General features: G+C 50.1%; 1 protein-coding gene across 4 annotated transcripts in view; it reads right to left on the bottom strand.

Annotated features, from left to right (window-relative positions):
- Window positions 1–22,608, bottom strand: part of C6PH5orf34 (chromosome 6p C5orf34 homolog) — a 676,382-nt gene that overhangs the window by 472,082 nt on the left and 181,692 nt on the right. For all 4 annotated transcript variants that reach the window (XM_069627234.1, XM_069627233.1, XM_069627235.1 and 1 more), the window contains exon 4: window positions 17,880–18,508. In XM_069627234.1, the coding sequence (XP_069483335.1) occupies window positions 17,880–18,508 (629 nt within the window). The remainder of the gene's footprint in view (window positions 1–17,879; window positions 18,509–22,608) is intronic.

The following is a 22,608-nucleotide window of genomic DNA, read 5'->3' as shown; positions in this document are numbered from 1 at the left end:
TGTGAGGCGGACGCCTTGAAACGAACACCCGAACACCACCTGCCTCGACAGGGACAGCAGCAGCTGGGTGCGCGAGGCGAGGGGCTGAGGCTAGCGAGCACCCGTCATCCGGACGGGCGCCCAGGGCGCCATCACAGGCCCGCTCCCCGGACCCTGCCTCTTCCCCCCCTTCACCAGAGTCCAGGAGGTGACTGGAAGCTCTTGTCTGCTGGAGAGTGATCCCGGACAGCGGCCGCTGCCGTGCAGAGAGGTGATGTGTCAGTGCAGCCGGGAGAGCGCCGCTGAAGGTGCGTGACCTGTCCCGGAGGCTGGAGGGACCCCCACGCACCCTAACAGCAGCAGCCTACGTCAGGGGGTCCCCCAGAGCTCCGGAATACATACAGTGGTGCCGCCTGGAACTGCAACCTCCCCCCCACTGCTCTCCCCGCACCACAACCCTGCGGGGACTCTGACTGGTCCCCGTCACCCTGCTTTGCCTCCTTCACGCTTGGGCTTGTCTCCGGATAGAGACAGAACATCATACAGCAAGATCCCCGGAGAGGAGCCAGTCGTTCCTCCCAGTACGCCCTTCCGGTGAGCCTGGGGCCCATTCATACGGAGAGGGCAGACAAGTGGAGATGGGCGGCTGTCTGACTTCCTGCACCAGATCGTAAGAAGCAGGGCCAGATAGCACAACAGCACACAGCAGGCGATAGCTGCCCCCTGGCAAGGGCCTACCATGCCATAAGGTCATCAACCCTAACGTCCTACCCAGCTTAGCGTGAATGGGCCCAGCTTACATGCGACACAGGCTGTCATATGGAGCACCGGAGAAACTCCTTGTGATCACAGCTGAGCTACAAATCCCCGAGAAAAGCAGCGCGGCGTGAACCGCAGGCCACGCTGGGCTGAGCCAGAGAGCGGGAGCCCTGAGGATTGCCCATCCCCCAATAGCAGCGCGGCTCGGCGCCAGGGAGGCGAGCTCCAGCGAGACCGGTCGAGGCATCCCGCATACAGCCGAATCACGGGCGTGGACGCTGAGAACGTAACGAGCGAAGCGCTGACATATTGTGAAGGCGCGAGAGGTGATGCCGGACAGAAGGTATACTGGCCCAGCCTTCATCGGATTATTGACGTAAGAGCTGCCGAATCATCCGGCGTCTGGGGCAGTCTCCCCTCCCCCGACGGACCACCGTGTGCGCGAGCAGTGCGTTCCGTGGAGAGTCGAGGGAAGCCCTGCGCCGGAACTGGACCATCTATCAGAGGCATAAGGTACGTGGGGTGGCAGCGATACAGGGCGCACACAGCACCTGAGGTGACTGGGGCTGGCGCAGTGTCCATACTGAGCTAATCAGTGGCACTCGACTTGATTCTGGGCTGCATAGACAATAATACCCTGATGGGGGCACAGAAAAGAAAGTGGGTGTAGAAGCGAGCCCAGTGCGCATGGAAAGGGCTGCGTCGGATACAAATCTCAACGGCTCAAGGACAATATAACGGCCCAACTGCCCGGAGAACTGGGAGTCCGACATCACATATGGGGTGATACTGATATAGACACACAAGTGGAACACCCCCCACGACAGCCTGAATTCTCCGCACTGGCTGAGAAGAGGGTACATGGTGTGTGGGCACTGTGATGCACAGAGCATAAGGGGCACTAATGTTACGCTCACCTGGTTCCCATGGGGCGTCGACCGGAACTGGGCCGCTGTTATTTCCACCAGCGTGACGTGTAGCGCCGAGATGACTGACTGGACTGGCCCGCTCAGCCTAGTTTGTCTGGCTCGCAAGAATATTCTTCTGCAAAGGAGAAGAGGAATTAACCACCCGTGGAATTGAGTGTCAACCCACCTTCCCCACTCCCGTTGTCTTCCCACTGATCACTCTTGATGTCCCCTCCTTAGTCTCACCTGATGGTTTGGAAGGATGAGCTCTCCATCCTGCGTCGACCACAGGGGCGCGTTGATGACCAGTTACTTCACTGGCGTAGAGGAATTGGTGAGTTCCAGTATTGACTCTAAAGTCCAATTGTTCATAAGAGTTCAAATGTCTGCTCTTCACTCTGTCCGATTCCTTGCAGGTTGCCGATTAATCCACTCGAAGATTTCCAAATGGCACTCAGTAAGATTCAGGTAAGTCTATTGTGTTTTTCCCCTTAGGGGCCGGGGTACGGCGATGAAGCAGAGTTGACTGTACCGACCCGAGATGAGGTGAGGTGAGACCCCCGTGGTAAATCAGGTAAGTTTTGTGGGGGGGTTACTGGTATTGTCCTTGCTTTCTTCCCTTAGGGGACGGGGTACGGCGATGAAGCAGAGTTGACTGCGCCGACCCGAAATGAGGTGAGTACCTCCCGTGGTAAATCAGGTAAATCCTTGGGGGTAGCTTGTATGGCCTTAGCGAGTCCCCCTGCTCACCTTGCTGTCTTTGTCTCCTTAGGTGTCGGAGGGCGGCCGCGAGATGGAGAGAGCGTGATGGAATGCTGAAGTACCGCCAAGCAGGTGAGTTCAGCCCGGCGCCGTAGGAATGCGAAGCGATGCTTCAAAGACTTCTGTCTTTCAGTTCCGTGGCGAAATGGATCAGGATTCAGGTAAGGATTCAAGTTAAAACTCCTGTTCTAACCTTTATCCTTTTGTCTTCTTGTTTCAGGAGTCCCAGGACTGAAGCGTGGCTGAAGACTGGAGCTGCTGAAAACGCGGTGAGCGTTACGCTGCAGCAAGCAGAATAACGCGAAGCACGTGTGGCTGTCCGGGCGTGGTTTAAATAGCCTTGGAAGAAGATCCAGGTAAGTATTCTTCCACAGCCCCACCCAAGTAACAAAATAGTCCCTTCAGTAAAATAGTCCCTCCTAAGCCTCATTTGGCTTGAGTCTTCATGCAGCATGGTCTGCCTCAGGTGAGTATGCAGCATGGTATGCTTCAGGTAAGTTATCAATAATGAGCCTGGCGCCAGGACTGTACCCAAACAGCCCCTAACTGGGGTTTTTGGGCATGCTCCAAGTGGCATGATGCCTGCTTCCGGGGCTGCTGGGCCTGGTCTGGTCTTCCGGGGGCAGGCATCATGACAACTAAGGAGCATACGGAACAGCAAAGTACATAGATGGAATCCACCTTATAGAGAACCTCAAGGCAGGAAAACAATATAAACAGACCGCAGGTGGAGGCGCAACAACACATGTGCCATTACCGACACCAAGACACCGTCAGGAGATGAACAGTGTTCGGAAGAGTATCCCACAGTGCACAAAAATATGCATTAAGGTGACACACAGAGGAGAACAGCTCTCAAGCTACACCGGCGGCTCAAAACGCTGGGGGAGAACCAAGGCAGAAGTTACTACGGAGACACAGGACCCCGGACTCTGAGAGCCCTAGACAACAGGTGGACCTTTAACAGTGAGGGAGTCCCCACGTGGACTTTTAAGCCCCCAACCTCCAAAAGGCTCAAGGAGGGTGGGAATCGTGTGTGCCCTGGCGGCAAGGGGCCAAGCCAGAGAAGAAAGATGGCACAGAGGTGGCATAACGGGACACCAAGCGACACAACCCCCCAGGGGCCAATCATAGGCACCACCAAGCTGCCTGACAGTCGAGAACCACTCAGGATAGAGGCACAAAAAGCAAAGCCAGCCGGAGACAACTCTCCACCAGCAACCCATAAACAAGAACTGAGGCCAGAAGGACCACAAGGCCTAGGCTGAGCTAGGAGCCATGGAGGTCGGAAGGGCTCCGAGACCTCCCGGCCGACGCCACGCAGCTGAAGAAAATGCACCGGTGATAACGACTTTCCACAAGAAATGCTCGGAGCTCTCGAGCCTTAAAAGAGTGAGGCGTGAGGTGCCAGACGTTGGGCACCCCAAGATGTGGGGATCCTAAGATCTGAGGAGAGCTGCGGAGGAGCGGGGTGCCCGTCCGGACAACAAAATGGTGGTTGAGTTAACGGCCTGACTTCGTGGACGGGGTCCGGCGGCATAGAGGCTTAGACAGCCCCGGAGGCGACACTCTCACCCCAAGAGAGGATCGCCTGACCCGGACAGCGGAGAAGCTCTGCCCCACTCCCGTAGCCGAACCAACAAAGATGAGGGTCGGAGGGGTATCCTGGTAGGCCCCTGGCCAGCCGACCGGCAGCAAAGGAGCCGTCTCCCTCGGGTATTCCATACTCTGAAAAGAGACAGCCTACGGCCAGCCATAGCCAAACCCCGGAGGGCACAGGACTAACCACATGAAACTCCAGCCTCAAGGTCACAGAGCAATCCACACCCATACAGGCCCTCCTAGAAGCCCCAGCCAGACAGCTCTGCTACTTCAGACCTTAATCCTCCCCCAATCCGAGCCAAACCAAGATCAGACAAGACCCACAAAAGCGAAAACAGGCCCTCCTCCGAAGCGCCACAAGAGCACACACTAGCCCCCCCCCACCCCCAACATGTCGAAGGCACTGAAAGCCACAAAACAGACAGACATCTCTACCCTGCTGGCAACCCCAAGCGCAGACAAGCCTAAAAGAGGAGACCGACCTGAAGCAACGGCCGCACACTCACATATGGAAGCTGACCCAGGCCCCCATGGCACAAACAGTGACCAAATCGGATTTACAAGACCTGCTGCAGGCCCTCACAAAGGAATATCAGAAGGGCACAGAAGAGCTCATGAAAAAGATCACGGTCCTGGACAAACAGATGGGAGAAGTGGAGGCAAGAACCGGAGGTCGAGGCAACCCTGTGCGAACACGGTCATGAGATCGGGGAAGGCTCGGACAGAATCACAGCACTCAAGGCCAGATGTGAAGCCATGGAGTCGAGACAAGAAGATGCCGAAAATCGCTCTCGTCGGAACAATATCCGCATGAGAGGGATTCCTAGGACAGTCCCGGACGCGGACCTTGGCCCCTATGTCAACGATCTGTTTCGCTTCATTCTGACCCTCATAGACGAGGCCCCACTGGAACTGGACACAGTGCACCGGACAAGATCCAGAGCAAACGCAGCCACCCCACCTGACGTCCTAGCCAGATTCAATTTTTACAAAGTGAAGGAGGAAATCACGCGGGAAGCCAGGGATTCACCTCACATTCTCCTCAGAGACACCTCCATCTCCCTGTACCAGGACCGAGCCACCATCACACTTGCGAAGAGGAAGGCCCTACGACCCATCACGGACTGACTCAGGGAAAAGAAAACCACCTACCACTGGGCATTCCCCACAGCTCTGGCCTTTACCTGGGTGGGAAAGCCCCGCCTCATCCGTACACTACAGGAGGGCGAGATGCTCTTAAACCCGGCTCCAGAAGATGACGACCCCGATAAGGACACATCCGCTCTGCCAGCTCGATCAAGGAATCCTGACCCCTCCTGGACCCGAGTGGAGAGACGCCGCAGGCTCCGCGGACCACCTCCCAAGAGCAAGACGAACGGCTAGAACTGAGCGCACCCCCCACCGATGGACTCAAGGTACGAGCATCGAACAGAAAACCACAACAAGGACCACAACCCGTGAAAGTGCAGATCATACAACCCTGGGAACTGCAAGCCGGGGCTCTGAAACGTCGGAAAGCCATCATGTCACCAAACACCAGTTGAGGCACAGTTGCCTCCTAGTTAGTCGGCTGTGTTGGCCCGGCCGGATACCACGTTGGCCGAAGGCAAACCTTAAAGACTCGAACTGTTTTGGGGGGAGGGGGAAACAAACAGGGGGAGAGGGGATAAGGGACAGAATCACAGTAATCGACAGGGGGGCTGGATTATGGGAGGAGTATCAGCGGAGGCTATCTAAGGATTACATAAGCAACACCACCCCGGAATATGGAGACAACTAAAGAGCTCACCATGGTAACTTGGAACGTGCAGGGTCTGAATTCACCCAGAAAACGGAAATCCGTGGAGCACAGACTGGCCCACCTGGAAGCGGACATCGTGTGCCTTCAGGAAACACACCTCCTGCAATCGGACGAGAAGAGAGTAAACTTCCGACAATACCCTATGAAACTCTTCGCCCCGTCAGGCCAGAAAAAAAGGGGGGGGGGTTGCTATTTTCCTCAGCCATGCGGTCCACTAACACGAATCTCAGTCAAACGAGACCCGGCAGGAAGATACCTGCTGCTCAAAGGGCATCTGGTAAACTTCCCGATCACCATAGCAGTGATATACGCCCCGAACACTGCATGCTGGACTTGGGATACATAGAGGAAGCCCTAAAGCACCTAGTCAGCGGCCCAAATTTCTGGAAATTGACCCTGGTCAACTATCAGCACCCAACCACGGCACTGAGGATAAACGGCACCAAATCTCCCAGAATCCATATCACCTGGGGCACACGGCAGGGCTGCCCACTATCCCCACTCATCTTTGCACTGTCTATGGAGCTGTTCACCTGTAGAGTTCGCCAAAACCCCTTAATAAGGGGTCTAACGGGGGAAGCATACAAAATAGCTCTGTACGCAGACAACGTCCTACTAACCCTGACCAAGCCCGAGTCATCCCTGGAGGCGCTGTGGGACGAGCTGGCCAGCTTCGGAGCAGCCTCGGGGTTCTCCATCAATCCCAAAAAATCCACGGCCCTGGGGATTAACACCCCAGAAGGCATGATAGAAACATTAGCCGCCAGCCATCCCATCCAGTGGGCCAGCTCGCACTTCACCTACCTGGGGGTAGAGATACCACGGAAAACGGAAGAGGCGTACAAACTGAACTCCCCCCCCCCCTGTTCAAGGAGCTCCAGTCAGACCTAATAAGATGGAAAAAGCAAGAGGTGTCATGGCTGGGAAGAATAACAGCAGTAAAAATGAACATGGTGCCAAGAGTGCTCTACCACTGCCAGGCCCTCCCAATCTCCATCCCCAGGAAAGACCTACAGAAGCTTCAAACAAACATCATGAAATTCATCTGGGATGAGAAGAAGCCGCGAATAGCCAGAAGGGTGGTGACGAGGAGCAAGGGAGCGGGAGGCCTGGGAGCCCCAGAAATAGATAGATACTGCCTGGCCGCCCAACTCTCCCCGGCATTCACCTGGTCACTAACCACCAACAGGCCTCGCTGGGCGAAACTAGAGGAGTAGCTCCCACACATCGTCAGACCCATTGACCCCCCCCAAAGAGGGGCCCCTAACCGCAACCAAGAACACAGTGGAGAGTTGGAGGAGGGCAGCCTGGAGATGGACCCGTGGGAGCACAATCGGCCCCCTATCCCTGATCTGGGACAACCCAGACTTCACCCCCGGAAAGACGCCCAATAATTTCGATCACTGGAAAACAGAAGGCCTGAAACATGTGGGAGACTTCTACGCGGAGGGATCCCCGCTAACATTCAAAGAATGTAAGAGGAAATACGGGGTGCCGGAAACAGAGATTCCGCTATGCGCAGATCCGACACTGGCTCTCGCACAAGCCCATGAAATCCCAGGGCTGCAGAGAACTAACGGCGCTGGGACAAACGCTCACAGCGCCTCCCCACAGAGGGAAAATATCGGCCTTATACAGACTACTGGACAGAGGATATCCCAACCAAAAGGAGGCCTATATGGAAAAATGGGAAAGGGACATCGGCAAAACAATTGAAATGGAAGAATGGGGGCACATCTGGACCAGAACACAGAAGAGCTCGAAATGCGTCACCAACAAGGAAGGGGCGATCAAAACATGCTACATATGGTACCTAACCCCAGAGACCCTGAACAAGAGCAACACAGTGATCTCACTGCAATGTTGCAGAGGATGTACAGACACAGGCACGCTGTATCTCTTGCTTTGGACATGCCCAAGGTCCACAAAACACTGGAAGGAAATTATGGACCTTATCAAGCAGATCACAGGCCTGACGATTCCATGGGACCCAGGAATTGTCCTACTGGGCAGCACAGCGGATGGCCAATTTCCGCTGACTTGCAACTTGGCAAGCCTATGCACATCCGGAGGGCCCTGCAGTGAGCCTGTGGTGGGCCAAATGCTGGGACATCGCAGTCGCAGAAAAAATAACCGCCATCTGCCTGGGAAATAGAAACAAGTTCTTGGACACCTGGGCCCACTTCCTAGACTACGCGGACCAGTTCCCTGGAATGGCAAGGAAACAACCACCCCTCCGCTGGCTAGACAAATACGACTAACGCAACTCAAAACCAGCCCCGAAGCCCACACCGAACTCACCTTCCCGAGTGAGGCCAACTGGTAACCAAGAGCAGCGGAGGGAAAGGCGAACCCCCAGAACGCCCCACCGCAGACATCGACTAGTTAGACCTCATGGCGAAAGACAACTGCCCAAAACAACACCCTCAAGAACTACATCACCACCGATTGTCCCTTCCCCAGTGTACCCCCCCCATCCCCACCTGATTGTTTTGTTTGTTATGGTCATCTCTAAACGAATGACACAAGATGTGAATTGAGGTGCCTGAGATGTTTGTTTTCTGTTAAAATCAAATAAAAAGATTAAATGAAAATAAAATCTACTCGACTATGCGAGTGGGCAAAAATGCTTTGCAAGCCCAGGATGAGTGTCTGTAAAAAGGTTAGCTGCATGAATGGACAAAAATAAATAGATACGATAAAAAGGCTCTGAAAACAGTTTGACCAGCTCTCTCTACTGCAAGTGCAAATATATAATACAATCCTAATTATAGAGCAAAGTGAGCTCTGGAGGCCCACTACAGTGTAAAGTTTTGCAGTAGGTCTGTAGATGTACAGACTGGATGAAACTATTGATTGCTACTTTAAGTAAATATCAAGTTAGCTTTGTGTATTCATTATGTAAAATACTAAGCAGAGTAGATGGCGTAGCAGGCAGAGAGCTGGGCAAACTAGGCAGAATATTGTGGTTTGCGGCCATCTCACTTTCAGTGTAGCGGCTATAAACCAACATGGTAAAATAGAATGTCCAGGAGTATGGGATCAGCTCATGGGTTGAGCACCTGTCACGGCCATAGCCCCTGGCCTTGGGACTCGGGGTCTCCGGGCCTCACCACAGTGTTCCTGCAAGGCCCCAAGGGCCCAATCATACCCCTCTCGGCTGTCCTGGAGCCAGTCCTGGCGCCTTTGGCACCTGGCTCATATGGCTGATGGAGTTCCCATTGGGGAATGGACCAACATGGCTGCCCCTTAAAGGTTCAGTTCGGAACTGAACCATGCAGTCTAGTTTCTAGGGCGTGGTCCGCCCTGAAGGCACCTGCGATACCTGTAGACTATTTAAGCCATGCCTGAGCTGTAGCACGTGCTTCGCGCTGCTCTGCACTCGTAGTGTGACGTTCACCGTGACCTGTTCGCAGCATTCCAGACCTGCATCTAAGGGAGAGAAGAAGAACACCATTATTCCACCTTACCTATTCGGCAATCCAGCTCTGGTCTGCTCTGGTGTCTTCTCTGGAGCCTGTCCTCACCAGCCAGCAACATCCTAGGGAGAAGAGAGAAGAGGACAATTTAGTAAACGTTTGCCTTCCGATTCCAGCACCTCCCAAGCTTGCGCTTACCTAGTGGAGCTCTCCTGGTATTCGACAGTGGTCTGGACATCTTTCACTCTACATCCCATTTCCATCCGATCGCACTCCTTCCAGGAACTTCTCGGAAACCTGCAGAGGAAGATCAAACTCAGGTTAGCCCAAGTACAAAAACGCTCATAGCGCCGCGCTCTGCGCATTCACTCACCATCTCGAGCATCGCCATCTCCATCAGCTCGACGTCTCCATCATCCCTTCAGCATCTACGAGAGAAGGAGGAGATTAACAGGGCATTACTATTACGCACACACACACTCTGTAAGAACTAAAGACTTTCCTCAAGAGTGGAGTCCTAGCTGGACGCGCCCCTGCACAGAACAGCAGGACGGAGAGTGCACCTTATCGAAACACAAAGTGAGAAAGACTCTAAGGGAGTCGCGGGGGAGCACTTGGGAGGTGCGACCCGAGAGAAGGAGATTGTGGCTAACACAGAACTCCTGTCTTCCAGAATAGATCCACGGCAGAACGAGTACCCGGGGGAGGTGAATCCAAGTCAGAAGCAATCCAGCCAAGGTGGGTGGCGTCCCTGTGGATACAAGGTGAGCGTTACAGAACGCGAAGCCCAAACATAATAATCCACCCGGGCGCCTAGCATGGAATCCTCGGAAACCAACCATTTGGCTCGGTTGTTGGGGCAGTTACGCGCAGAGGTACATTCCGCCCGACAACAAACCAATGCCTTGCAGAGAGAACTAATTGTGGCCAAAGAACGAACTGATGATCTTGGCAGACAACTCCTTCAATCAGAGGCCGGACAAGCCCCTTTGCCTGGAATTAGCCCAGCAATGCCAACACCCACGAGTAACCCGGTGCAGATTACTCTTCCTGGGGCAGTTCCACTAGCTCCACCGAAGCGTTTCTCAGGGGATCCTCGACGATGTGCGACCTTTATGAATCAGTGTCGCCTCCACTTCTTGTGCCGACCTGGGGCGCTTCCCAATGACCAGTTGCGAGTGGCCTTTGTGTTGTCCTACTTGAGCGGCAGTGCTGCAGATTGGTCGGTACCGTTCATCAGCCGGGATGATCCGCTACTACACGATTTCGGGGAGTTGGAAAAGCGCTTCTCCTGTCGCTCTCATGGACAGGCCTTGGACAACGAACTCTTGTCCCTCCGTCAAGGAAACCAAGATCTGTTGACATACATAGCTACCTTTAATAGGCTTGTGGTCCAAGCAGAATGGCCAGAGGACAAAAGAACCACCTTGTTTCACAGGGGCTTGCGAGGGGATTTAAAGGATGTACTTGCCCAAGTAGCGGATCCACCCAAGGACTGTGCCGAGTTCATTAATCTGGTAGTTCGATCCGTTCTCCGATCTTGCAACCTATGGTCGAGTTGAAGTAAGCTGGAGGCGGACCCCATGTTCGTGCGCCCCAAAGATCATGCCCAGCGGGGAACAGAAAGCTCTGTGGAACCAATGCAACTAGGAGGGGTTAGACCCCCCTCTAACCAAAGCAGAAAGGGACAGGAGGAGGGAATAGCAGTTATGCCTGTGCTGCGGAAAGGCAGGCTATTTCCTCAGAGTGTCAGGTAAAACCACCAAGAAGAACCGTAGGACCCACAGACAAGAAGAACCCAAGAAGAGGAGTCGGAAAACTACCAAGTCCGGCAATTGCAGGGGTCCAACTGTCGAGCGAAGAAATCCAATTACAGACCTCCCATTTTGCTTTACCTGTGGTCCTGATCACCCATCAACAGCCATCAAAGAGGCATTTGTTAGAAGCTTACATTAATAGCGGTCCTGTTGGGAATTACATGGACCAGGATAATGCAGCTCCCACTCTGCTCTAAGCCCACCATAGAGACGGTAACCACTGTAGATGGCACCGAAATTGCCTCCGGTCCCATGTCTGAATGTATCACTGATCTCACCCTCTTATGTCAAGATGGTCACCTAGAATCAATCACTTTTGACCTCATCAAAACACCACAGTTCTGATTAATCCTAGGGATGCCATGGCTGGTCAGAATCCACGGATCGACTGGCGTGCTCGAGAGTTGTTTTTTTCCCAGGGCTGCACACACACCTGCTATCCCAAAGGAAGCAAGAGTAAGAATACCGGCTCATCCGCTCAGGAAGGAGCGACAAGTTTTCTAGGGGTGGTTGCTACCCTACCAATCCAATATCAGGACTTTCAAGACGTGTTCCAAAAAGAACAGGCTAATACTTTGCCACCCTACAGACCCTATGATTGCCAGATTGATCCGATACCTGGTGCCCAAATTCCTTGTGGCCATATCTACGCACTCAATTAACCCGAGAACCAGCATTTGAAGTCTTAACTGAAACAATATCTGGCCAACGGTTTCATCCGCCTCTCAAAGTCACCAGCAGCGTCTCCGTTATTCTTCGTACCAAAGAAGGAAGGAGAATTGAGGACCTGCATCGACTACCACGCATTGAACCAAGTCACCGCCAAGAATCGTTACGCCTACCCCTGATCCCAGAGTTACTCGACCAAGTAAAGATGTCCAGATCTACACGAAAGGGGCCTACCATCTTGTGCGCATTAAAAAGGGGGACAAATGGAAAACAGCGTTCCGTACCAAATATGGCTTATATGAATATCAAGTAATGCTGTTTGGCCTGTGCAAATGCCCCTGCCGCATTCCAATATTTCATGAACGATGTTCTGAGAGAGCTAATTGACGTCTGCGCCTTAGTCTATATAGACGACATCCTAGTATATTCGGCCTCAGAGCAAGATCATGTTAAGCATGTACGGGCCGTCCTTGCCAAGCTCCGCCAACACCATCTCTACACCAAACTTAAGAAATGTTCATTCCACATTACAGAAGTAGAGTTCCTGGGGTTTATCCTCACTCCAAAAGGAATACGAATGGATATGCACAAGATCGATGCCATCCTCAATTGGCCAGCCCCAAGTTCATTCAAATGAGTCCAGAGCATGCTAGGTTTCACAAAATTTTACCGCCGTTTCATCCCAGGATTCTCTCAAATAGTACACCCGATCACCTTGTTGCTAAGGAAGTGCAACAAGACATTCCAATGCACAGAAGAAGCTGAAAAGGCCATTCAAGAACTCAAGGCGAAATTCACTACCGCCCCAATCTTACGATATCCTCGCCCGGACCTTCCGTATTTGTTGGAGACAGACGCTTCCAGCATGGCCGTGGGTGCCATGCTATCGCAAAGAGACCCATACACCGGCCAACTACATCCTGTGGCATTCTGGTCACGTAAATTATCACCACCTGAACTTAATTATGCCATCAATGATAAAGAGCTCCTGGCCATAAAAGCGGCCTTCAAGGCCTGGCGACATTATCTGTTGGGAGCCAGACACACTACCACTGTGATAACCAACCACCGAAATGTACAATACCTGAAGAGTGCGAAGGCTCAATCCTCTCGACAACTACGCTGGGCCCTTTTCTTCGCGGAGTACGACTATGTGATCATGTTCTGGCCTGGAGTCAAAAATGGCAAAGCTGATGCCCTTTCACGCATGGGCACAGACGAGCTGGAGTATACACCTCCCGATCTTGTGGCCATCATTCCGGGTCACAGGCTCTTAGGTATTATAACCACTATGACTCAATATGAGTTGCTGCAAAAAATCCGACAAGTAATGACTCAGGAACAACTATGTGATTGGAATTCGAGAGGAGAACACTATAGGGTTAAGGACCAATTGCCTTACTGCAGGGATCGGCTATTCGTGCCCGAAAAAGAGCTTCAAGAACAAGTCATCTCGGAGCATCATGACTCCCTCATGGAAGGCCACCCGGGAATTGCTAAAACCCTGGCCAAGGTGAAACAAAGCTACTGGTGGCCAACATGGCGTTGGGACGTTATTCAGTTCATCACCTCCTGTGGTATTTGTGCTCAGGTTAAATCGTCAAAACAAAGACCAGCTGGGCTCCTGCAACCACTGGATATCCCAACGGCTCCGTGGCACACGTTGTCACTTGACTTCATCACCGACCTACCCTCTTGTCAAGGTTATAACGCCATCTCAGTAATCGTGGAGCTGTTCTCCAAGATGGCCCATTTCTTACCATTTAAAGGACTACCGAACACATCCAGTCTTGCTAAAACCTTCCTTGAACACGTGGTACGGCTCCATGGATTCCCGTCATCTTGATCTTGGATCGGGGTACCCAATTTGTATCCAACCTCTGGAGAAAGTGTTGTTCAATGGCACAAATAGACATTCGACTATCCACTAGCCATCACCCCCAAACAGATGGTCAAACTGAGAGGACGAACCAGACGCTCGAACAATACTTACACTGCATGTTTCACCAAGTAGAAGGGAATGGGAAAGACTTATTGTGGATCGCAGAATATGCCTATAACAATTCACTACACAGCAGTACTGGGCAGACTCCATTCTTTACTGTGTATGGCAGACATCAATGCACGTCAGAACTGGACATTCCGACGACTCTGGAAATGCTAGCCATCAAGACTCTGCACGCCAAGCCAAAATTCGCCAGAAGAAATACACGGACCTGCATGGTGAAAAGGCCCCCCCGACTACCAAGTAGGGGACAGGGTGTGGCTAGCATCCAAGCATGTACCTCTAAAGGGAACCAGGGCATTCCGCCCACGATTCCTCAGGCCGTTTTCCATTGAGTCCATCATAAATCCAGCAGCAGTTAAACTGACGTTGCCAACCAACATGCGGATACACCCGGTGTTTCATGTATCCCTCTTGAAACCAGTTCAACCTGGGACTCGAGTAACTACTCCACAGGGGCCTGGACATTCTAGACTTGAAGTACGTTAGAACAAAACTCTACCATCTAGTAGACTGGAAAGGGTATGGCCCACAGGACAAAACATGGGAACCCAGTGACTACATCCATGCACCACGTCTAATACAACGCTTTCATCAGGAGTACCCCACCAAGCCGGGACCGGACAGAAGAACCACCCTGAGAGGGGCCTTAGGAGGGAGTGCTGTCACGGCCATATCCCCTGGCCTTGGGACTCTGGGTCTCTGGGCCTCACCACAGTGCTCCTGCAAGGCCCCAGGTGCCCAATCGTAACCCTCTCGGCTGTCCTGGAGCCAGTCCAGGCGCCTTTGGCGCCAGGCTCATTTGGCTGATGGAGTTCCCATTGGGGAATGGACCAACATGCCTGCCCCACAAGGTTCAGTTTGGAACTGAACCATGCAGTCTAGCATCTAGGGCGTGGTCCGCCCTGAAGGCACCTGGGATACCTGTAGACTATTTAAGCCACGCCCGAGCTGTAGCACACGCTTCGCGTTGCTCTGCACTCGCAGCGTGACGTTCACTGTGACCTGTTAGAAGCATTCCAGGCTGGCATCTAAGGGAGAGAAGAAGACCACCATTATTCCTCCTTACCTGTTCGGCAATCCAGCTCATCGTCTGCTCCGGTGTCTTCTCTGGAGCCGGTCCTCGCCAGCCAGCAACATCCTAGGGAGAAGCGAGAAGAGGACAATTTAGTAAGCGTTTGCTTTCATTGAACAGAGTAACTTAAATAGCTAACTTTGCTACATAGTGCCAATTTAATTAGCAACCCTACAGAATTGCATAGCAAATTGCTCCGCGACACTGCTTATTTTATGCCTTGGAACACACAAGCTTTCCTTTGCATTCTGCAGCTCTTCCGCGGAAAACAGGTTAGAGCGCTCCTGGGTCCTGCCTCTCCTACACAGTCTCTCTGGCTTCATTCAGCTTCTCCTGAGTTTGTTGTGGCCCCTGCTTTGCTCTGGAGCCCTTCTCTGTGTTCGGGCCACTTCGGTGCTACTGCTCAATTTCCGTAGACGCCAGGGAGACTTCCCCCTTTTCCTATCACAGCTCTGACACGGCAAACCAGCATCTGCAGTCTTCCTTCCTTTTGCCTCTCCCTGGGCCTGCTGGCTCTGCAGTCTTCTTGTGTTTCAATAGTCCCTGGGTCTGCACCAGGAGGACGAAGCTTTCTCAGGCAGAGTCTCCCTTTGCCATGCTGGATGGGATTTTTAAATGTCCCGGCACCTATCACAGTTTTTCAAACACTATAGTGTGTGACGTGCTTCTCCGATTCATCGATCTTCATTACTCCATCCAGCTTCGTCATCCCAGTATTTCTACGCATAGGGGATTGATAGCTAGTTGTTGGATGCTTATTCATTGGATACTGAAAACTGTCATTAGGAGATTTGATGGGGATTTGAGGAGAATAATCACAGTAAACCATAAAGGCTTGAGATATGGAGGGGAATTCCCTAAAAGAGAAAGGGGGGGTATATGCTTTCACCTGAATATGCCGGGTCATTCGACCGAGGGTTGCTTCCCCTATGTGGTCCTGCCTCTTATAGCCGCCTCCAGGGGTCAGGATCAGGTAGCGACTGCTGTCCCCTGGCCACATGGGGAGAGGCTACCTCTGGTAAAGGAGTGATGACATTGTCAGATTCATCACAGCACCAACCTAGAAAATCCACTCAAGAACTCCATGCAAAGGAAAAGAGCAGGAAAAGCAACACCAGTCGAGTACAAAATCACAGATTCTACAAATATTTAAAAACTTTCCATGAGAATTCTCCTTTTGCATTCTAAAACTAAAGATAAGTAAACAGCTTACCCCTCAAATAAAGCAATTCAACATGCACAGATAAAAAGAAGCCTGGTGTTGGAAAAATGAAGCCAAGTCATCAGATCGAAATGATATTGAGACATTGGAAGCACATATGAGGAGGCAGACACAAAAATAATTCTTCACTCCCTTTATATATCAGGTAGTCATGCTACTACACTCCACACTTTTTCACCCGATACCAATGTTTATATACTTTCATTGGGGTGGTCACTGTTTTTCCCCATCTGACAGCATGCATGTCATAGGACCTGGAACTAATAGAAGATTTATAGATCCTAAGCGTGTGCTCCTGCTTAGGGCCTACAAAATTGCAGAGATTACTAGGCCTTCATGCTCTTTCAGGGTGTGATGTTACTGGGTGCTTTACGAAGAAAGGAAAACTATCTTTCTGGATAGTTTTCAAGACTCCAGAAAAAGAAATCCAGGAAGATTTGGGAAGACTTAGAACTCTAGAAGAATTTAAGAAGGAAGATGAACAACTGATAGAGTGATTCATTTGTTAATTCTACTCACCAGTAACAAAGATTTCAGCCATTGGTTAACTGCGTTGGTGGATGTTCATAAAAAAGAGATGCAAAGTGAAAATCTGCCGCCAACAAAATCCTCTCTAATACCATAAATCTTAAGGACTCATGATCAGGTGATGGAGTAGCGACGCGCTGATCAACACCCGGATCGCCCAAAGCCATCACGATTCAGTGGGAAAAGGCAGATACTCAGTATTCTCCTACTACATGTACACTTCCGTGTGCACCACAATCAATCATACAGCTGGTACGGTGTACATGCATCAAAGGACGGTGTGCTGTGCATTGCAAATGCTGAGCTCAATCACTAAGGTGCACAGAACTGTGTAAGGTGGCGTCAAAGATATCTGTGACAACGATTTTGTAGATGATGAAAATTAACTCGGACTCAGAAAATGACCTGTAAAATGTTTCTCTTCAAGTGTAAATGGTCATAGTTTTAATAAATAGTAAATTTTAACGAGAACATTGCAAATGATTTCAAGCGCACTAATTTAGTGAGAATACAGTCAAAGGTTTGCGATGAAGTAGCAATCATTTACAAGGTTATATCTTGGAAACGGTAAAAGATACCAAAATATTAATTATATGAACTTTTCTATTCCTTTGATCACGTTTAACAGAAAAACCGAGAGCAAATTTTTCATAGTAACACCCTAAAAGCAATAACAGCTCAAAAACGAAATTAGTATCTGTAATGGAGGCTATCTTGGATTAATTACGTCAAACAGGCCCTCTGCCAAAAATTCAGACAAAACACCGGTTAGTACATGATTTGCATGCTTTATCATCAATGCATCCCCATTAGGCATACCTTCCCTTCTTTCAAAATCCCACGGACTCAATGTAACGGATGCCCCTGAACTACTGAGCGCAGCAACAAAGCTTTTATTAGTGCAGTGACGTGTTCCCTTGCATCACCACGTGTGGCTGGAGTGTGAGAGGAAAGGCTGGGCTGACACGTCAAGCACGACAGCAGTCTGGGACCCGATTGTTTCTTCATCACACAAGCCATCCTATAAGGTCATCTACCCAGACTACTTTCCATTCCACAAATAGTGCTCAACTTTATTTCACTGGCCTGATGTGCACTGCTATGCTCTATATATAAGTTAGCATTTTAATGCTATGCAAACGGATTCTCTTATTATCCAAACTCTCTCATTTATTTTAAATAATATAATATATAATTAGTTTGTACGGCTCACTATTCAAACAAACTATCAACAGACCCTTCCTTTTCAACTCTATAAAAATAATTTCAAAACATTGAGGAAAAATACCATAATATTCACAAACTACAATTTATGTATAAAGTCCAAATTTACCTGTGAAGGTGTGGAGCATAACACGCAAGGGGTAAGGCTTTTGGCAGTGCAGAGATTATTTGCTTTTCATATTGTTCAGAAAACTGGCATTCCATAATTCTACTATCCTTTGGTGTCCGTTCTGCTGTATTGACAATGTGCGAGTTGTAGTATTCGATTGCCAAAGACAGTGGATATTTCCATTCTTCTGGGAAGGAAGACACACAATGCTGCTGCACCACCCAGGTATAATAGATTGCATGCTTGATAAAGGTTTGTGTCCCATCAGTGACTTCTTCAAGGTGCACATTGAATTTCCCATTAACCTTTCTAATTGTACTTGGGTCAAGATGAATTTCAGTGTGTTTAACAGTCAATTCCTTTGAAGGTTCTTCCAGCTTTCTGGTGGATTCATCACCTGGCGTACCGACCTTACTTTGGGTACTGTTTACTTGACTGAAAGTGGGTGATGGAGATTGTTGGCTGGTTCTGCATAAAAACTCAACTGTAAACTCTTGCTGAAGTTTTGTGAGATATAGATGGGCATGACCATCTAAAGAAGAAACCTTCACGCTGCCATCAGCCTGTGACTCCACGTGACTATCAACAGAGTTCGGCCACTTAGCATCTGAAATACTGGTAAAAACGTTCTGTGAAAGGGAAAAGAAAACAACTGAAAAAATTACTACAGTTATGACAGATGTGCTGCTACTTATGAAATGCAGCAAAAGACAATAGCTGTTGAACATGTTAATTTATAATTTCACTGAACAAGTGGCCACTTTAACAAATTGTATTTTATTGAACCATTTTCCACAATTCCAACAGGTACCACTCCCAAATCCCCCCAACCCCTGCCACGCCATGTACTAAAAAGGTAAAAACATTAATGTCTGACACCCTCTACTTCAGCCTACTTTAACTCTGAGAATGTAGTGTGACTGGTCAAGTAGAAGAACATCAGGTTGAGGATCAGGTAGTGAATACTTTAACTCTAGCTGTGCCTGCAAAACACACGTAGCGCTCCACAAACAGGGCCGGCAGCATTTTATGAAGGTATCCTTAGCTCCCATTTTAATAAGAAGGTAGAATGAAAAATGATTACCGCTAGAAGGAGGTGATAGCGTATGTAAGAAAAATCAAGTGTGGTGCAGAACAGCGAGAAGAAAAAAAGGAAAAGCATCAAACAAAGGGCTGTACAACAAAAAGTTAAACTATACACACTTAATACCATCAAAATATCAGCAATGGAATAGGAACAAGCAAGAACAAAAATGAACAATCACTAAATAGACAGTGGGAATTGGGCCTTATAATAAAACTGTATAGGAGGGCGTCCATAAAAGTCCACAGCATTGGAAAACATGCAGATACATTTTAAGGTCCATTTATTGACCTTTTTAGTGTAATATGAATCAAAGAACAGGCTGGGCTGCACAGTGACCAAGACCGTGTACCGTAGAAAAAGGGCCCACCGAAGTTAGCTTTTCCAAACAAGTGCTTTTTGTAGTAGGAGTAGGTGTCATATTTGGCTCGGGAATAGTTTGATGTCCACGAAGCAGCTTGAGAGATGCTCTTGTGACAAACCTAGGTTTTTTCTAGACAATACTTGGCCAGAGAGATTTTTTAGCATTACCTTTTGGGCTTACTTTTACAGAGCCAGTGCACTTCTAGTGAAAATGAGACTACGCCAACATGGTCTGTTCATGCTTAATATACAACGGCCAATTGACATCTTATGCCATTAGTTTTAGCTTTATAGCCTATGTGAGAGCGAGATTTGGACTTCTCCATAAACGTGACCAAAGCATCATTGGCTTTGGCCAATAGTGTCTTAGATATAACTGAGATACAAGGGGGGCTCGGGGACAGACCCATTCATTCAGAACATAGATATTTTATTTTCTTCAACCAGTTTCGTTTGGGGCTGTTGGGAAGGTAAAGAGTGTCTTCCCACCCCCCCTTATGGATTACGAATAAGAAAAACTGTAAACCGCATACCAAGGGAGCAGGGGGGTGTATACACAAGTGAGTGTATGATTGCATAGTGCATGCACTAGGAGTTGTATAGAAGTGCCAAGTGCAAGTGTAGACGCCATTTTGGTTTTGGCAGCTATTTTTGTTAGTAGGCCCACACATGGCAAACGGCACCAAATATATTAGTAAGAGATTTGCATGGCCCTCATAGACATAACCCTCACCACGAGCTTTGGCGAGTTTCAAGCCTGCCATTATCTCAGAGGCTGTAGGCCTTCGCGCCCAGGAATGAATGTGCTCTGCAAGTCCACGAGGAGGGGGGGCAGAGCACATCCTGACAGGTACCATTCCACGATACAGATAGCATGACCCCTTAGCGCCAACACCCCACACGTTACAGTTAAAGTCCTCCAATGCTTTTATCACAAGACCCTAACATACCACACTGCCAACCAGACCCACACCACCGGCCATAAAGCTGCAAGATCCCTGATCGATCCGAAAGATCAAAAAGCAACTATCTTGCCTTCACAATTGGGTCATGTGATTTGTGCTACGAGGTGCCAGGGAGGCATGAAATTATAGCTCAAAAGCGAAGGTGAAGAACCTTGGAGGCTGCCGGCGCATCTGGGAGCGAGTGAAGTATGCAAGTTGGGATGACCTTGGCTCTCCTCCTGGGCCCATCTCTGCGTCTGCCAGGTGCACCATTACAGTGATAGAGTAACATTGTTTGTCAAATAAGTAACTGCTTATTAGGCCTGTCTCATCAGCAGCACCCACGTGGACGGAGACAGACAAGAAGGCTAACACCAATGGCCTAGTATCCCCCATGGAGTGGGCAACACACGTATAGGGTCACTCCAACCAACCTCGCAGGTTTTTACTGTATATGATTCCGACAGTGATGACGCCAGGCGTTCTTTTAACTTCCTGCACATCCCCAATTTGGCAGAACATTCGGCGTCAGCAGAGCTCTTTGCTGATGCAATTGTATTTTGGAGAAATAAATACTTGTTATCCTTGCAAGCAGTGACTGGGTCCTTTTTCCCTAGCGGGTTATATTTTTTCTGGAGTGAGCGTACAGGGGCGTGTCTTCATTTGGTGACCTCGACATGATCCCAGCGACCCCCGCTGACGGAGGCTTCCAGGCTGCATTTCCGAAGGTACCGCGCCTACCTGATGTGTCAGTCCCACAGGCGTGCAGGAGCCATTTTTACAGAATTCCTGTCTTCTCTTTGAAGCGGGGTGCAGCTCTGAAGAGTGTGCAGGCCATTGTTGGAACACGTGACGGAGGAGTTCGGGTGAACACGCACATGCGAGTATATCATTGTAAGTGATAACAAGTAGAGGAGTGGTGCATGTGCATGAGAGATGGGGATTTTGTGAATTAGGGGAAGGCAGTGTGTGATTGTGTGGTAAAAAAGGATATGGGCGTTTTCAATTGTTAAAGTATTTAAAAAAGGAATTATACGGAAGGAAAATAAAGCGTGTAGGGAGCCTTCCCGAGAGAGGGGAGATGATGCAACCACTTATTTTGTGAATACAAAGGTAAACAAACAGGAGCTCTGCGTAATTAACAGACCTCTCTAACAGACCCTCCCAAGTTCAAATGGGTCCTTTTCTCCCCCCCACCTCACTCTCTACCTGCGGCGTCCCTCAGGGTTCTATCTCATTGTCATGGTTTTTCAACATCTACCTGGCCCCACTGATCTCCTACTCTCCTCACTTCCAGTGTTACGCAGACGACACAGCCTGCGCTCCAACCTCCTCCTACTATTTTATACCTGACTTCTATTTCAGTCATGGTGCTCTGCCATAGATCTCTGCCTCAATGCTAGCAAGACAGATCCTTCTTATTGGGACTGCCACTCCCACTTGGCCAAACTGCTCCTAGTTTTCCCCCTCACTCTCTGGCCAGACTCCTTGGGTCCCCTCCCCTCACCCACCTGTGAGGAAAAAAACCTCAGTATCATCTGGACTCTTCTCTCTCCTTTTCTCCACACATCATGGACCTTGCCAAGAAGAGTCAAATATTCTACTTCCTCTGCTCAGCGGATTTGTACCTTTCCTCACCTTCCCCCAGAAGCTCAACGTCTCCAGAGCCCTGGTTCTCTCTAGGCTTGACTACTGCAACAGCTTCTTCCTAAACATTCCTCTTTCCTCACTTTGCCCCCTCCAACTAATCCAGAATAGGGCAGCAAGACCTATCCTTGGCCTCAAGCCGTGGTACTGCAACTCTCCAACCCTAAAATCTCTCCACTGGCTCCTGGTGACTGCAAGGATCAAATTCAAAACCCTTTGCATCATCCACAAGGTTGTCTGGGGCCTGGGATCTCTACATCCAGCTTATCCTCCCGAAATACCGCCCAGCCAGAATCCTTCAATCCTCTGGCTCCAACTCTCTGCAGGTCAAACGTTTCTCCAAGCAGAGAGTGGGAGGTTTCTCTTCGGCTGGCACTTACCTCTAGAACAGCGTCCCTCCCCCTCAGACTTGAGGCAGATCTTCAGAATTTCCCGGAAACTTCTCAAGACCTTCCTTTTTTCATCCTTCCCTCTCCCCCTCCCGTGCTAAGCTCTCTACCTACCACGGCAACTGAGGCCTGGTCCTCTCAAAGTTGTACAGGGACCAGACCACCTCCAGCCAGTCCCTGCCCGTTTCCTTTGCCAGCACTTGCCCTAGGCGCCCTTTCTCAGACTATCCAAACCCAGTCCTGTCCACTGCACTCCCCCCCACCCCTCCTTTTTCGCCGGGCACTTGCCACCCTGGCCTTAA

The sequence above is a fragment of the Ambystoma mexicanum genome, chromosome 6p (genome assembly GCF_040938575.1).
Source record: "Ambystoma mexicanum isolate Mex_15411 chromosome 6p, UKY_AmexF1_1, whole genome shotgun sequence".
NCBI lineage: Eukaryota > Metazoa > Chordata > Amphibia > Caudata > Ambystomatidae > Ambystoma > Ambystoma mexicanum.
This window is presented reverse-complemented; position numbering and strand designations above follow the sequence as displayed.